The sequence below is a fragment of the Protopterus annectens genome, chromosome 13.part0, assembly GCF_019279795.1.
Source record: "Protopterus annectens isolate FY-2018-M chromosome 13.part0, PAN1.0, whole genome shotgun sequence".
In the NCBI taxonomy this organism is placed as follows: Eukaryota; Metazoa; Chordata; order Ceratodontiformes; family Protopteridae; genus Protopterus; species Protopterus annectens.
Window position 1 is genome coordinate 206,309,287 of NC_056747.1, and position 18,678 is coordinate 206,327,964.

General features: G+C 38.9%; 1 protein-coding gene across 2 annotated transcripts in view; it reads left to right on the forward strand.

Moving 5' to 3' along the window:
• The window catches only part of LOC122787157 (transmembrane 6 superfamily member 2-like), a 346,675-nt gene that overhangs the window by 267,840 nt on the left and 60,157 nt on the right, over positions 1 to 18,678 (forward strand). For both annotated transcript variants that reach the window (XM_044053733.1, XM_044053732.1), the window contains exons 6-8: positions 1,958 to 2,082; positions 14,127 to 14,228; positions 14,316 to 14,408. In XM_044053733.1, coding sequence (XP_043909668.1) covers positions 1,958 to 2,082; positions 14,127 to 14,228; positions 14,316 to 14,408 — 320 coding nt within the window. The remainder of the gene's footprint in view (positions 1 to 1,957; positions 2,083 to 14,126; positions 14,229 to 14,315; positions 14,409 to 18,678) is intronic.

The following is an 18,678-nucleotide window of genomic DNA, read 5'->3' on the forward strand; positions in this document are numbered from 1 at the left end:
GACACATAATAAGTCAATTTTTATTTATTTGTGCAATATATACTTACATATATTCCAAGTAAGGTCAATATTTATTTATTATATCTGTAGTCAGTATTTAACTCACTCAAGTGCAATAGTAAACAAATAACTTGGGTATTGTTCAGTCTGTAATGTGTTTTGTATTATAGTAAACTGTCAGTTAACCGGTACCCATGGGGACTGATAGATGCCGGATAACTGTAGTTTCATGTTTCTTGAAATACTATTAAAAATAGGCCTGACTAATACTGCACCCTATACTATTTGTTTGGTTTCACTTGTTCTTATGTTGGGGAGAGAGGGAATTTATTCCTGTCTTCCATTTTAAAACTCTAAAATCATAAGATATGTTTCTGTGTGTGTGTGTGTGTGTGGGGGGGGGGGGACAGAAAGTGCAAAACATGAAAATTGTACTGTATTTATTTGATTTTTTTTCTGGTTGCTTGAGTTCCGGTTAACATTGAGTTTACTGTACTTTAAATAATGTAGTTAATTTAACTCAGGGGAGGGTATTCTTTTCGTATATGAGTGTTGGCAAATGTCTCTACTCTTTCTTGCATGTATCGGGAGTAGTGTTGTATTTGTTAGTTATGTTTATTCATCTACTTGTATGTGTTGTTTCACTTTCCTTTGTAATCTCAAGAACTGAGCTGATGCACGTAATTTTGTTTAGCCCGTACATGCGTAGTTCTAAATGAGAATAAAGTTTACTTTGATTTTGACTTTGAGCTTTCTTCATTTTTCCCTGTGTTCCAGTTTTTGGTGTTTTAATTTGACAATGCTTTATATAAGTCACAGAAAAGTGCTGAGACTAAATTGTCATTGCCTTGGTTCTGGTTAAAAGTAGTTCTAAAACTGAGGAAAGCTGTAGAGGTGCTACAAAAAAATAGAAACTATGTTGTGCAGGGGATAGGAGTCAGTTGTAATAAAGGTGAGAAACTGAGACTGTGTATTGCCTTTGTGTAAAGGTAGGATATAATATTGTTTTCCAGAGAATGGAGACATAACCTTCTATGATGGAACATTTTATTAAAAGAGAGGTATGATATGCCAAGGCATCTCCTGATGTTTTGATGTATGCAGCTGTTAAGTTGTCATGTTCAAGATTTTGTGGATTTTAAGGTTAGAAGTTGTGTGTTGATTGTGGAAGTTGGCATAGGTTTGAATAAGATTGAGTTGGAATATAGCCTGGGTGTAGGGATGGGTTAGTGTCAGAGGCTGAGAGGTTTATAAAAGAGGATACTGTTTGGATAAAACATGACTTAAATTGAATGTTCTTGCTCTTTCCTTGATTACTTGTAGTGAACGTAGGTTGAGATGGTGTGCCAGGATTTATTAGTTGGTTGATTATGGACCAAAGAGCTTTGGTGTTATTACAGTTTGCTGACAGTAATTTAATATCATAACTTTTTTTGTCAGATGTGGTTTTAGTTTTTGTGGTGTTTCCAAGATTTTTATAGTATTGATGCTCAGGTATCACTTGTTTTGCTCCTATAATTACCATGCTTTATCTCGTGTCTTTCATGAGCTGTTCTGTAGTTGTTGATTTAATATTTTCTGTTCTGATTGATGCTTTTGTTTTAGTATGTTAAGAAAATTTGGATTGAACAGAACTACAACCTCTTCAAACTGAGGAGCTTGTAGCGCTTTCCAGTTTACAGATTTTTAAGTTTGACATAAACAGATATTTAATGAATGAGTTGAGATTATGAGCAAGGTTATATCAATGTTGTTTTTGGTTAGATTTTATGATTTCTTATTGCAAAAGGTGACCACTTGGTGTATCAGGAACTTTTAGTCCAGTACCGTAGGTGTGCTATTATTATTCATTGTGGAGATTTTTGGACTTCTTTATACCGAGGGATATAAAAATAGATCAAAACTGCTGTAACATTTTAAAATGTATTTTGACTTTTTGTTTTCTCTACCATCCCAGGTAAGTTTGGATCACTGATTCGTCCTGCTGTGCTGCTGAATATTCCATACATCTTTATCCCGATCTGGGCTGGAGTGAAGATTTTTGGTAAACCTAAAATGGTTCCTCAGTCCATTGCAGACCAGGTAAGTTATCAGTCACATCAGTGAAATTCATCAGGGTGTAATTATTTTCCACAGCATTTTTGAGGTGTCAAATAACACTTGTTACCATCTTATCATGTATCACTTGCAAACCTGAACCAAATTAAAATTTTCCTTTGGGAGAAGCACATACTTAATGGTCACTACTCTTCACAGATGAGTAAAAATAAACACACACACACACACACACACACACACACACACACACACACACACACACACACACACACACACACACACACACACACACACACACACACACGTATGGGTGTGGGTAGATAGGGAATCTTCAAAAATCAGGGCCTAGGATGAAACAAGCTCTTTGACAATTGTTTTGTTTTTATTCAAATATTTGATCTACTTTTGCTAATCCAAGGTAGACAATTGGATGAGGAACAGAAAATTCATCTGTGGCTGGGCACCAATGTTTCTAATGGGTACAGGCAACCTGTAAATGGTTCATCTCCCATGCCCTGCTTGTAAATGTTTTATCTCCTAAACTCCAGCTTACACTTATCAAGGGTACCAGAACTTGTCAGAGATTTCGGATGCATGGCTAAGCTTTAAAAGGCCCCTGTGTTCGTTAGCCTAGCAAACACCTATGAACCTATAAAACTAGGTACCTGTGGCTATTTTCAGTTTTGTACTGTGTCAGTTGTTATGCAGATGCCAACTGAAATGTTGAATAAGTTAGTTCTGCTTATTAATTTTGTGTTTCTGCCTGTAAATAATAAGGACAAAGTCCCAGGAGACTTAACACAATAACATCTTTCCAGGAAAAACACTTCCATGCAAAACACTTGAACTACCTTCTCACCAAATGTGACTAGCAGATACTGAAATGTCTGCCCCTGGATAGTGCTGTCAAACATTACAGTAACACTTTCTTAGCCATCTTCATAGGTTCTCATAAGCTCATAAGTTAGTACTAGGCTAACTGCCCTTGTGGGCCATTTTAAGCCTAGCTAATGACCCCATGTGAGAATCAAACCCTGCACCTTTTGTCTGTAAGAGAAATAGCTTTACCATTCTGCCAGTTTAACTGTTCCAAGTCATTTGTGTTTTTAATACCATGATAGGAATGGACACCATTCCTAAGTCAAAGTATGATTAAAGTTTGTGAAATTAGTAGTGTTTCAATACTTGATGTTAGCCAAAAGTGCTGTTCTCAGCACTTGCAGTGTGTCCAGAATGTGCCCAGAAAAGACTCCTTCTGCAGTTCGTATGGAGTTACATGTACCCATAACATATCTAAATAAGACTGTAAATTCTTTGAGAACCATTGCTCCTACTACTGTTTGAACTTTCTGGGGGTCCTTCTTTCACATTGTCCTCATTTCTGCCTGCAAATTCTGGTATTTTATGACTTTGTCTCTCTGTGTGTAAAACACTGTAATTACTGGGTGTAGCAATTTCAATGATCAATGCTACTCTTTTCATGGACTACTATATCTGGTTTTCTCGCATCTGTTTTTTGAACTGTTGGTAATGGGTGATCCCATGTGATATAAAGTTAATCATTCTCTATAATGCTTTGTGGCTCATGTTTCCAGTGCTACTTCAGTACTGTAATGTTTGCACCATCTCCACTGCAACAGTCTTGCCACATTAATACGCCTTTCAGCATACAGGCCCTCTGCCATTAGTGTATCACACCCAGCAACAAGATGTGTGACTGTTTCCGGTTCTGTTTTACAGAACCTGCGTTTGTCTGTTTCTCCGACTTGTTCAATTGAATTTGTAAACAAACATGTATATAGACTACTGTCATGGGCTAGTAATATTAACCTTTTATCTTTTGGTTTAAATTCACCTCTGTTGAACCATTCAGATCCTGACTGACAAGAGGTTGTTCAAGGTGTTTTCTGTACTTGCAACTATATTTATGCCTTTTCCACATTTCTTGCTTTTTTAGCTGATCCTTCTCTTTATAGTCTTTTTTTTGGTAGATTCAGTTGCTGCCTGATTTTTGCCTACTTCTGGTTTGGTTTCCATTTCCACTTGACAATATGCTTCTGCCAGACTAAGCAGGGAAGTCATCTTAGATTTGTTCTCTTCATATTTCAGAACTTTCACTATGTTTGGATCTAGTGAGGTCACCAGATATGTATGCATTTCTACAATTGCAGATCTGTATATGTAATTAGTTTCAAGGAGGTCATACCTCCTTCAGAACAAGGAATATCTAATCTTGGTATACACTGATCTTTATAAATCATTTGATAACTGTGAAGTATTCTTCTTGTTTTCTTGCCCAACTGATCCAATACCTTTTGGGGCTAGTCAATCACCCCAAAACTGTAAGTTACGACAGGAAGAGCAAATTGGTTTATAGCTCTGTTCCTATATGTCAGGGCCGTTTTCAACATTAATGTTTTTCTTCTAAAATGTACCTTACTGAGTTATGTTCGCATTTGTTCATGTTTTATTGTTGATCCTTCATAAATTCCCAAATATTTAAACACTCCTTCCTGCTCAAATTCCTTTGTCACACTTCTGTCCCAGACTGATATTTTCTTGGTACTGCAGCTTTACTGCTTTAAATGTTACTTTGGCACATTTTTTAAGACTAAATGACATTCTTATATTATCTGAGAAAGTTTTGTCCACTTAGTTGTGCTTTCAGCTCATTTTCTGATGAACTATACAGTTTTAAATCATCCAGAAAAAGAAGATAAGAAGTCTTTACACTTTGTTGTTGTCTGGGAGCCAAATTGTAACCATGACCTAATCTATTAAGTAGACAGCTTAATGGGTTAAGAGCAAGACAAAAGAACAGCGGTGACAAAGACTTACTGTGAACTGTCCCCCTCTGAATTTTTATCACTGGGATTATAATATGGCCTTTATTATTGCTTAGCTGTGTGACACCTGTGCACTGGCCCAGCAATCAAGAAGCCTCAATCCTCACCACTAACACCAGTGAGGGGTATTGGGAAAGATAACAAATACACACACAGTAAAGTACAATTTCCCTTAAGAGCACACAGAAATCACAGTCAGTCTGGGGCTGGTTTCTCCCTTTCTCTCCAGATCCCCAGTAAGACTCCCCACTGGCACAGCTATAGAGTGGGGTCCTTAGCCAGGGTCCCAAGCTAAGTCCTCCTAGCATTCTGTCTCTCCAACTAGAACTAGTGCTTCGTGTCCCTGCCCAAGTAGCTCACACACACACACACACACACACACACACACACACACACACACACACACACACACACACACACACACACACACTTTGAGATATAATTTATATACAACCACACAGACACTCCTGGGGAAGGCTGGCACAGGTTCACTAGCTGTGCCCGTTATGTCCAGGCTATAAGGTAGTAATCACTGCTACCAGGACCCTTACTTATCAGCTACTAAAAAGGCTCTTACCAGAGCATGTCCAATTATTACTGTGCAATATTATTATCCAAATGGTAAGTGTCACCAGAACTTTTTAAGGCTTATTGCAGTGGCTTGGCCTGTATCACTATATACATGCAATGTACTGTAGAGCTTAAATTATCTCTACACAAAACAGCCACAGGTGAAATGTTTAAAAATATTTAATAATAAAAACACAAGACAATACTTTTTACTATACAGTGCTAGTCGAGAGTTCAGACACAGGAAAATGCTCAAAATAATATTGTAGAATAGTTCTGACATCAGCACAGAAAACAACTAGTCTAATCTTCCGATTCCCTAGCTATTTCTAAGAGAGACACTAAAGTCTAAGATCCTACTTACATACAGAGCACAGGCAGAGTGCTGGTGAGTTGGATGTTCTCAAGACAAATGCGAAATACTCTCCCTCTGTCTCTGAGAAAGTCCTTTAAATTGATAATGCATTCTGCTGACTCATTTTAGATTACATCATTCTTAACAATTCTCTGGTTCCCAGGATGACAGAAACTCTACATTTACATTTCTTAGTAAGCTTGTACCTGGTCAGGAAACACAGCAATAAACGACATTATACATGTAAATTCTAGCAATTAGCTCTGGTCTCAAAACAATAGGAAGAATTCCTTCATCCAGACACCTCGGGTCCAAGTTTTGAGATCAAACAATTGTATAATGCTTGACTTATCAGCTTTCCTCCAGCAGAGTGCAGTGTGGTTACATTTTTGAAGTTCAACATCCAATGCAATTTTTTTATTTAAGAGAACAAACCTGTGGCTTATATTAATATTTACAAATGACAGAATTATCTACAAAATTCGCTCTAGCTAGGCTGGCAGCCTTCACATATCTTCACAAGCTGCAAAGTAGTTTGGCACTGTTTTATGCTCACTGTAAAGTAAGTGATCAATGTAGGTTATATATAATGCACTTGTAAGCATTCCTGTATCCGTGAATGTGGGATGCTGTCAAATGCTTTTTTGTAGTCTATCCATGCCATACTTAGATTCTTTCCCTTTTTACAATTCTTTATTATGACTTTATTTAACAACAAATTTCATGACTTTCTTTTGTTACCCTTTTGTTCTACTGCCATGAATGAGTTTTCTTCTATATGACTATAAACTCTTAGCAACGTCAATTTCAGTATATAATTTATACATCGTTGGAAGGCAATTTATTGGTCTATGGTTCTTAGGATTGCTTGCAGATTCATTCTTGAGGAGGAGTATTGTTTTTCTTGTGGTTAACCAGGTTGGTGTCGGTCTGGGGTGCGCATAAAAGTAGTTCTTACTCAGGGCTAAGTCTTTGTGTAAAGATGTTAATGCTTTTAGCTAAAAGCTAGTATTGCATCTGGTCCTAGGGGATTTCCAGTTAGGAGCTTTTCTTAATTTTGTTGCAGTTTCTCTGGCTGTTACTTCATCTTATTTCATATCTTATATATTTGAACTTCTTACTGTTTCATTTACGTCTTGTATCTATTCAGCATCTTTGTTATGTTCCACGGGGTCTTCATAGATATTTTTTCCAAAGTGTGCCTATTTCTTCTGTTTTTGGTAGTGTTTCTTTTCTTTTTGCTTTGTTTCCCAATTCTCTATAAAACTTTTTGGGTCATCAATGAATTGCTTATTTTGTTCTTTTCCTTTATATTTATCTGTATCTTTTCTATATTGTTTCTGCCTATGCTATCTTTAGTTTATTATTTGCAATAGTGTGCAATAGAGCCTGGTGTGTTCTTATACTGCACGCTGCTTTTATCATGTCCATCTTTCTTAGCATTTTGTTGACCTGCTGCCTCTCCTATACACTTTTGACATTGACATTTCTTGCCTTAATTGCTTTGTAGTTTTCTCTATTAGATACTTTCAGGATGGCATTTGATTTCTTTCCTTCCTTTCCCTTATTAGCCTGCATTTATGTGGTAAAACTTTATCTGTTATTAGTTTAGCTGCACAGTAATACATCGTATTTAGTTCTATCACATGAATTTCTGTTAATAATTTTGATTACTGTGTTCATTTGTTTTATCAGACTTCTAACATTTTGGGTTTTATTGACTGTAATGTTTCTTTCATCGATCTTAATACGTCTATCCATCTCTATTAAATCAAGCAACTTTTCCCTTAGATCTTTTTCTTCTAAACTGAGGGCACATCCTTTAATCTCTTTTTTCCTGCAGGCATTCTATAGAAAGTTCCAGAACTTTTTCCTGTGACATATTCTGTTCAGTTGCATCATGCGTCATCTGTTGCTCTTTCATATGGAAACTTACTGGCCTATCACTTCACAACATTGATTGCTTCAGAGTTGCTACTGTTTCCTGCTCCTTCCCTTGCTGTGCAACTTCAGCTGAACTCCTGCACTGGCTTCCCACTGAAGGCACCAGAGTATCTGTATGTGACAACTAATTAGATGTTTCCTGTTCACCCGTTTCTCCTTAATTTGGGAACTCAGTGTTCCAGCATGCTGTGATGTTACCAGAGTTGGATTTTTTCACTAAATACTTCACATCACAGGTAATCCATAACTTCAGTTTTTTATTTCTTTAACTTCTCCATTACTATTTCTGTTTTCTACCCCCTTTGTTTTCTTATTTTTTTGTATTGTAAATTTTGTATTGATTAGTTTTTTCTCACAATATCAAATCTCTTTGTCTTTTCCATGTCCATATTTCTTCAGATGACTCCCACTCCACCTTTTTCTCCTTACTTTGGGGACTCACTTGCTCCGTTATGAAGAAAGAAATACAGAAGTAGTCCAGCACCTTGGCTAAACACAGAAATCAACAAAATCAGAAACTGCAACAATAAGGCCAGTAAACAATGGAAAAAAGTGCCTTCCTCTACTAGCAAATATAAAACTCTAAAAACAAAACTAAAACTCTGATGTATCACTTCATTCCAGTACACAAAACCTCCTCTTCCATAGAGTCTTCAAGTTATTGGCCCATTGCCATGTTAGCCGCTGTACTCTTTCACGCAGTTTCTCTGTTTCTGCCTTTGAAGCAGGAATCTTGGAAAAATCTCATAACTATATTTTGATTATCTTGGAATAATGTTCTAATTTATTGTACTTGATGTTCCTTCTCTTATCCTTAGTCTTATCCAAATGCAATGCGGAGCTTTTCTTCCTAGGTGTCCACAGAAAATTGGCACTATTCACAGTTGGATTGTCCCAATTAACAAATGTGAAATAAATAAGTAAGTAATTAAACAGCATATAGTGTAAGTACTTGGGTTATACCAGCATATAAGTTAAAACCCATAGCCTTTTATCATTACACATTTCAAAAAAAGCAAGAATGTTGTGGTGACGGACCCCCCCCCCCCCCCAAACAAAAAAAAGAAATGTCCTGCTAAAAAATGTAACCAAGAAAATTGGTTAACTTAAGACATTGATGCTGTTTGATGTGTGGTGCTTTAGGATTCAGATGTTTTTAAGACCTAGGTGAACCCCTGTGTTCTGCGATTCAACTTTTGACAATTAGTAAGCACGACTTTTTGCACATGGTGCTAGTTTGTGATTAATTTGAAACGGTAGGCTTTGCACTTCATGCATGATGCTGTGCTGTGATTCAGTTTTGGCAATTACTGTGTTTTGCATTTTGCACATGATGCATGGTCTTTGTTCTTTTAGGATGTCTGCTGTTTTACATAAAACTGAGAGACTCATTTATGACAATTTCACTTTTCTTTTGTAACTCTATAGGAAATATGTTAATGCAGTAATCTCTCACCGTATAGATAGAGGCAGCAGTGCTAAAAATAATGGAAAATAATAATAATAATAATAATAGTACATTTTGAACATCAACAGATTTCTTACATGAAGTCTGTAAACTATTTAAGAATTGCTGCACAGTGAGAATATATGTATGTTTAGTGGCAGGATAGTTAGTGACCCACCTTTTGTTTTTAAGAATGTTATGAAAGGTCAAGCAATCAGAGCATCCAGGTTGAATCCCACTAATGAAGGATTTATGTTAGAAATGGATGACCTAAAGGGAAGGTTGACAGATAGAGGATATAATATAAATGAAGTAAATGTACACTTGGAAGAAGCCAATGAATTACGTTCATCAATAGCCACACCCTATTTTGGACCCCATAGTGCTAATGGGATAAGCAAAGAGAATAATTTTGACAGGTATGTTAAATTTACAACACCTTTCTCTTCGGATTATTCAGAGATTAGGGGAATTGTTACAAAGTATTGGGACATCCTGCAGGTTGATAGTGACCTGAAAGAGATAGTAGGTGATAGACCACGTTTTTTATTCAGGAATAAGAAGAATTTGAAGAGAATACTATGTTCTACCAAATCTGAAATGAGCCCCAAGAGAGATGGATATACCAAGCCTTGTGGCCATTGTATTTTTGTTCTTCTATTGATACCAATACAACTTTTCTTCACCCTGATTTAAAAACCATATTTAGAACCAATGCAGATGCTGATTGTATGAGCATCAATGTGGTGTACTTAGCAGTATGCCAGGTATGCCTGTCTTTTTATGTGGGTAAGAGCAATCGTACATTTAGAGACAGGATACGTGAGCATTTATATCACATTAGGAAAAGATCGAGCCACAATGCATTGGCTAAGCACATTACATTATTTGGGGAATCGCACAGTTTTTTGTTTAGAATTCTTGAGGTTGTGACTCCCAATAAAAGGGGTGGAGATATCAGGACCCTTACAGAAAGTAAGGAAAGTGAATGGATAGTTCTTTTAAGAGCTGATAAAGGGTCTGGGCTCAATGAAATAGCGTCCATAAAACCTAAACTAAGACAGCGGAGGAATGTGAAATGATTTTTATGTCTTATACATAATATATAAGTCTGTATGCATAATATATAAGAGTGCATGCATATATGAGATGTTTAGATATGTATATTTACACTTTGCACCTATTGAGTACACTTGTTCTAACATATTTTTGTATAGCTTCTATACATATATATTATTTTATAAGTATAGTTTTTACAAAGTTCATTAGATAAATTACTCCATCTAACAAATTTTTAAAAAGTGTTTTAGGATAAATTTGTGTTTTTTATATACACTACTTTTTCTTTAAATTGTAATGATGTTAATTGTTTAATTGTTTTACTTGCTATATATGTATGGTCCTATTTCAGTTACTATGAGAAGGATCTGAGGAAGCTATTCGTAGTGAAAGCGCTTATCCAAAGTTTGTTTCTGGAACAATAAATCTGTGGAGTTTTAACATTGGTGGATCGTTTGTACTTTGTGACAGTTTCATCCTAGAGTTTGTTAAAGCTCGCTTCGCATCATCCCTTATGTCTTTGAGTGCTTTATTTATTACTTTTTGGGACAGTTGCGTTTACCAGATCTAACAGTGGTGCATCTTTATTTTGCAATAATAATAGTACATTTTGAACATCAACAGATTTCTTTCATGAAGTCTGTAAACTATTTAAGGATTGCTGCACAGTGAGAATATATGTATGTTTAGTGGCAGGATAGTTAGTGACTAAACCATGAAAGGTTAATAATACTGGCTGTTTCTTGAAGCCACTATGTCAACAAACACGCTGTCTTACAGTCCCATGGGTAGAAGTGCCTTTCTGCCCTCCCTCTGGCAGTCTGTTAAAGCTCAGAATTTCTCTTCTCCCATTGTCTGTTTGTGAGTGACAATGGCCAGTCACCTGGCTGGACCAGGATGGCGTTTCTCACTCAGAGATAGGACCCATTCCGTTTTTTACGGTCCAACGGGAAGAGCAGATGAGAATACAAGCTTTGCAAACACCTACTGTTCCACTAAACTCCACTCATAGACATGCCCATGAACACACAGACATGCACACGTGCACACACACACACACACACACACACACACACACACACACACACACACACACACACACACACACACACACACACACACACACACACAAACAAAAAGATTGCCGAACAAAAACACAACAGCAACTTCAACCACCAACTATATACACCCAACAAAAAGGGGATGGTGAGAGGAAGTTGCTAATAAGGCAGTGTGCTGTATGAACATTTACTGTTACAGGTAAGTGGAACTTGCACAACTGTACTGTGTTCAACAAACATGTTACCTTACTGGCAAGTGAGTAGATTCCCAAACCCTACCCAACCAGGGAGGAGGAAGGATACGGGTCTAGGAGCACATGGAGAACAGTTCTTGTGAATCCTGCACTGGACCTAGAAAAGCATCCAGTTTGTAGTGCTTCATGAAGGTAACACTGGAGGACCAACGTGCTGTCTCTAGAATACTTCTAAAGTCCACTTCTTTCCAAATGTCACTGATGAGGAAAAGGCCCTGAAGAAAAGGGCTTTTACCTCAGCTGAATTCGCCTTGTCATGGTGGGTGTACAAACAAATAATACCAGAAAGCAGCCGCAGCCCACATGCAATGAATTGTTTAGAGACAGGTTGACCTTTCTTTGCCACAGAAAAGGAAATAAAAAGCCTTTTGGCCTTTCTGAAGGGCTTTGTTCTGTTAAAGTAGTATGAACGTCTACTGTTACAGATAAGTGGAACTTAAGCAACTGTACATTCTTTCAGCAGTTCTGTGATCTTCACTCCTTTTTTTTTTACCAGTTATCGTTAAATTGTTCAGAGTTATTTATGTAGTTTTTTAATTCTACAAAACAACATTTACAGCATGGGTCTCGTCAGTAGCAAATGTTTTGTTGATCTGATATTCCTGTGGTTCTGACTGGCTGTAAGTTTGACTTTGCATATGAAATTATTGATTTTCTTCTTTCTCTCAACATCTGGGTAAGAAGCTGGCTAATTTCAAGTGATACATACCCTCCCTGTCAAGGATCTAGGACGACTGACTCTTGGCTGCTTCTGACTCTCAGCTGACTGTATTGTCACTGGATGCAGAATGTCACACAGTGTTGGCCACTGTTGTAGGGGTATATGCAGGATAGTAGGTGTGGTAGGAAATGTAGATGAGCAGGAGAAGGTATCTGCACAATGATAACTCTACTTTACATGGGATCCATAGTCACTGCTCCTGTTTATGTATATTATGCAGGGACAAAAAAAAGTGTGGGGGGAGCAAAGTGGCATTGAGTTTTCTGTTTTATGGCTGGTATGTTTCACCAGATTACACAGTTTGCAGTGATTCCCTTATATTCATTAGAGATACACATATATTGTGGTATGTTCTGACAGCTGTTCAAGTAGGAATTATATATGTCTGGGAATCAGTGGTTGATCAACTAAGTAATCCTTGAGGAACAACTTTGAATTCAGAAAAGGGCATAGACGTAGTTTTGCAAACCCACTTTTTTCTGATGTGAAGGGTCACTTTCTGCTGTCTTCCTCCATGTTAAAATTATGATTTTTTAAGACTTATATCACAGTTATGTCTGTCTTGCTAGGCTTCTACTGATATTTCTCTTACCATCCATTCAGAAGGCTATGTGCTCATGTCCTCCAACCTTTCTGCATGCCATTTCCTTATATCTCCCTTTAGTTCTCCAGCATCAGGAATATTTTTCTTATTTCCTTATCTGTTATGGTGATCAGATGAGACCACTGGCACGTAATCCACCACTCAGTGAATCATTGCTTATCTGTATTTGGGGCTGGGGGTGGGGGCAAGTGAGAAGAAAAAAATGAGTAAACCAAAAAAAAAGCCAACGCCACGTTATGAACGAGCTTGGGGAACCAAGCCATATCTGTTGTCATAAAGGAAATGGATGGACAGAATAATTTGTCTTTGGTGAGGTGACCTCATGGTTGGTAGATATGGATGATAATATTCCGTAATCTGCATTTTATCTGCATTTTATGCTTTACAGTCTGTCCACTTACAACAGCAGTAATCAAATGCTGGTGGGTTGGCACTGTTAGTAATTCCTGTAATTCAGGCACAGTTTGCTTCTTTTCTCAGTAGACAGAGAAGCATTTTGCGGACAGGTCTACCCAATACTTGGACACATACACACAGCGAAAATGTTGGGAACTGACCCAGATTTTGTTAAACCTAAGATTAGTTTGCATCTAAACACCTGCAACCCTGCTATCATAAAATGCTTAAAAAACACTGCTGATATAAAAAGCAAAAACTAACTAACTAAATAAATTAGATGAGCTGTTTATTTTATTTTGGCCCCTGTCTCTGGTACTAGCCATCTGTTTTCTTTTCCTGTTGTAGATTTTGGGAAGGTGATATTATTTGCTGTTGTGGCCTGAAGTCAGAATGTGTTACTTAAAGCAAGTTAGCCGCAAGTTGGATGAGTGAAGTACCATCTCTAAGTAGAAGTGGGGTGTGCAGCGATGCCTTGCAGGTGTCATGTACAGTGTGTAACTGTGAAGTGCCCAGTCCACTATACCGCAGTCATGATGCTAAGCAGCTTGTTTAAAGCTATGATACCACTCTCCAATGTCCATTTGATTGCAACCATCAACAGTGGAAACCTACTCTACCTGTCCAGAAGAAAAGCTAGGATCAAGCATTCATTCCTCCTTCCCCATGGCCAGGCCTCCATCTCCTATGTCCATTGTCATTTTTTGGTCATCAACATCAAAGGCAGATGCCATGTCACTGTTCTAATGTCCTGGCAACTGAAATGTAATTTTAGTTATAACCTTTCTTTCATGTTGTTATGTTGTTTTAGATAACACTGGAACAGAAGAAGCCACTCTATCAGCGTCCACTAGATCTTGTTTTGATTGCGTATCTGCTGTTTGCCATTGTGCTGTCCATCTTCAGGGGTCTCGTAAGTAATGCTACTTATACAACATACTGTATTCCTTTTGTGACTTGCTACATTTTACTTATTATCATTTTTTAACCAAACCCACAGGTGGCTTTAGATTGTCCTCTAGAATCTTGTTTCAACTATATCTACCAATACGAGCCATACTTGAAGGATCCTGTAGCATACCCAAAAGTCATGGTAAGTACATATGAAGAGAGTATGTGGATTTAAGGAAATGTATTTTTTGTTTTATGAAATGATGCCACTTGCATGTTTTATGTGCTGTAATGAAGCAGGAACAGGAGCACATGCTATAATTCAAAAAACAGTGCAAAGGGAGGATGCCAATGTAATTGTTACTGAACACAACAATGGTTGCTGAACACGACTTAACATTCTTTGGAGAACGTGGTGATGATCAGAATTGGCTTTTTTAAAGTTGTGCCATTCAGGATAAGTAACATTTTACACATATTTTGACGTTTTCACCTTGTAGTTGGTGTCCCATTTAAGCTGTTGCATTGCCATGTTACTGATTTGGTAGAGATGAGTGGTACGTGGCAGTAATCTAGAGCAAATGCCATCACAGTAAATGCCTGCTGACACTACTTGTCATACAAAGGGTGGTGGGGGGGGGGTTCCTTCATTTACAGACCTGTGAGATAGGAGAGCTGTAAGTTTATTTTATAAGTTACTATGTACATAAACAGGAGGTTGCCTCTAGAAATCTTAGTGCAGTGGCAAAGTAAGCAGGAAATTTAGCAGTTATTTTGAAAATGTGAGAGAAAACCTGAAAACCTTAGTGCTGAATTAAGTGGAAGCTTGATTGTTAATGACCAGGCACAATGACATTACATCAGATATGTCTGATAGTCCAATTAAATATTTAGTCTAGTCTATCTCATCTGCCCTTTCAGTGGATTTCACACCATGTCTCTTCCTCTTCCTTCCCTTTTACCACCTGCCCTGTGCCCTTTTCACTGCATCTGTGGAGTCCTTCTCCACCAGCTATTGCATGGGTCCACAGCCTTCTCAGTGAAGAAGACCGAGGAAGTAGTTGGAACTTGCAGTTTGTCGGGTGTCCTTTTCCTAGTTCCCCAATCCCTACTGTTTAGGATAATCACTTTACCTCTCACTGACATGATATTGTGTTCCAGTAACATGTTTCTTCCCCCAATGCTCCCCCATTTAGGATTTAGTGAGTAGAGCTTCTAGCTCCTCTAATCAGTGGATGTTCTTCGTGTTTCACTGTTGCAGTTATCACACTTGGGTTATCTGCCTGCAGGTAGCCCTCAGTCGGCCCGAATACCAGACTTAGTATTTCTGTGTCAGATGCTGTCGCTTCTTCCATTATGTCAGGTAGTCAGGGGTATAAAACTGGCAGCCGAACCCATTACATCAGTCTTTCTTGCCGAGGCGGAGCCTGAAGCAGAAGCAGTTCACAAGTGCCAGTCGGCCACTACCTGAATTTTCATTTTCAAGTTGAATAATCCTGAAGTCTTCTAAATCTACATACCCCATTGGGGATCCTGTTTTCTTGCTCTAACCGATGTCAGAAAAAGTTAACAATTGCCTTGCCTGTGGAAAGCAAATACCTCACAGAGAGTTTCATTCTTACTGCGTCACCTGTTTAGGCCCAGACCACGACTTCCCTCGCTGTCGGTTTTGTGTCTTGTTTTACACCCGAACCATTCGTCATTGGGCTATCTTTGTTGCTAAATTCTTTTGCTCTCGATCTCCGTATTCTGAAATGGCTTCGGTAAGCCATCCGACTATCGATCTTCTGAAAAAATGTAAGGATAAAGTCAGAGACAGACCACATAGGTCCAACACTGCCGACGACGCTTCTGTTATGCTAGTTGCCAGTCTGCTGGTAGTCAGTAAGGTGCCTTTGCAGCCCCTGATGCCCACTTCTATGGATTCACAGGCCTCTGCTGAGACCCATTCGGAGTCCAGTATGCTGTGAGATGCTTCTTTGACTATTGAACCAGCGGATGTCTCTACCTTAGATGGGTCCGGAGCCGCTATGCAGGCACCGGCTTCTGAGGGAGTTTTCATCCTACCGATATACAAATCAAACCGATGACTTCATTTTTAACTAAAACTGCTGAGTTTCTTAAGCACAGAGTATGCACTACGCCTAGAAAACCGATGACCAAAGTGCATGCTCAGGCGCCCATGCCACAAAAACAAATGCATAGAATGGCTGAAGACCTCATTACGCTGATTAGGGGAAGCCAGCCTTCCCCTGCTAAGAGACAAAGAATCCAGTCCCCTTCAGGTTCTACAGACCAGGAGTCCAATGACTGACCTTTCTGATTATGAAGACATGCGCTTATCTGCCTATGAGGATTCAGATGCAGAGGAATCCATTCCCTGTGCCTCAGAGGATTTTTCTTTTGGTGAAACCTTGCATACTTTAAGAGAGCATTTCCATTGGAAATGCCAAGACTATCCTCATTCCAAAAAGAGACTCAGAGAATTTTTAGAGTTGCCTCAGCACAGGCCTTTAGCGTACCCCCTGTCCTGGATTAGGTTTTCATGGAATCCAGTCTTACCCCAGACACTTTATCTCCTGCCCCTAGGAAACCAAACAGGTACTACAGAGTACCTGATTCTCACAAGTTTCTTTTCAAGAATCCTACTGCTGACCCAGAGATCATTTCCCAGGGACCTAAAGGTATTAAGGCTACTGCAGCCAAAAATCCTACCCCTTTGGACAGGGATTCCAGAGCTTTGGACAGATGGGGTAAGAAGGTATACACCTCTGCAACTCTTGCTATCAGAGCATTGAATTGCCAATTTCACATGCTGAAATACCAGCAACACATTATGGAACTTGTTAAACAAAAAGTGGTAACCTTTCTAGATTGTGCAGAAAATAAAGAATTGCAGGAGCTTATGCAGTCTGCAAATCAAGTAAGTAAGCATACTTTGCGGTGTGGCTTTGCTGCACTAGAAACATCTTGCAGGGCAGCAGTCATTGGCTCTGTACTGAGAAGACATTCTTGGCTGAAAGAGCAGACCTTGCCAGATCATGTCAAATCTAAATTACTAGATGCTCCTTTGAATAAGGACTGTTTGGCACAAAAGCAGAAGAAGTTCTTAAAAAGATGGAAGAAAAGGCTAAATCTATGTAAACTGTTAAAGAATTCCTACAAGTGCAACCACCTAGATTCAGTAGGCATTGCCCTTCAAAACACTGGTCCTTTCCAGCCCCCTTAAGGCTTTCCCAAACAAGACCCAGGGGAAACAGACCACCCAGACTACAGTCTCAGGGTATGCAGAGATCTAAGCAATGGAATGCCCCCACCCCTAAATCAGGGAGTGGTAAGCCACCTCCTTATGGAAAAAGCTCGCAATTACTTCTCAACTCTACTTCCCAGCCCTACCTAATTGTTTGTGCCCCTAGGAGGAAAACTTGCCCTTCATGCAAAAAACTGGATGTCCATCACTCAGGACCAATGGGTCCTAAACATTGTATCCCAGGGGTACAGATTTTATTTTCATTCACTGCCAACCCCATGCAGGTTTCCAGACCTTCCTTAAAACCAGTGGGAAGAGGCTCAAAATCAGGTACTTTCCCTGCTCAACATCCGAGCTATTGAGCCTGTTCCAGTAGAACAGGGGTCAAGGATTCTACTCCAGACTATTCCTGGTACCCAGGAAAGAGGGCTCTTGGTGCCCAATCCTAGATCTTTCAATTCTCACCACCTTCCTGGTAGTACCAAAATTCAAGGTGCTTACCCTGCAACAGCTTCTCCCTGGTTAGTCACCCTAGACTTAAAAGAAGCCTATCTGCACATCCACATAAGGGAATCATGCAGGAAGTATCTATGTTTCAGGGCAGAGTCTATGCATTATCAGTTCTCTGCACTTCTCTTTGGCTTATCTACTGCGCCCAGGGTATTCACAAAATGCCTGGCTCCAGCCATTGCATACTGCAGGCAGAGAAACATCCAAATTTACCCATACTTGGATGACTGCCTGATTCAGGCGGACAGTCAGGAATTGCTGCTTCAGCACCTGGCATTTGCAAAACGCCTTCTCACTTCACTGGGGTACACCATCAATGAAAAGAAATCACAACTGGTACCCAGTCAAAAGATTATATTCCTGGGAGCAAGCTTGGACACAACTTCCCAGATGGCATTCCTCACTTCAGAAAAACTGCTCTAATGACAGACTACTTAAAACTAATGGCCACCAGAACCCAGCTATCTGCAAGAAAAATACTGAAAGCCCTAGGGTTCATGGCTCATGTATTCTGCTAATTCCACATGCAAGACTGCATATGAGGAAACTTCAATGGTACTTAAAAAGTTTTTGGTGCCAACATTTTCAGGACCTGGAAACAGTCATTCCTGTTATACCTTGTCTAAGGACAGAGTTAAGCATGCAACCACAACAAGGGACTGCCTTTTACTCAACCCCACACTGCCCAGACCCTGACCACAGATGCATCAGA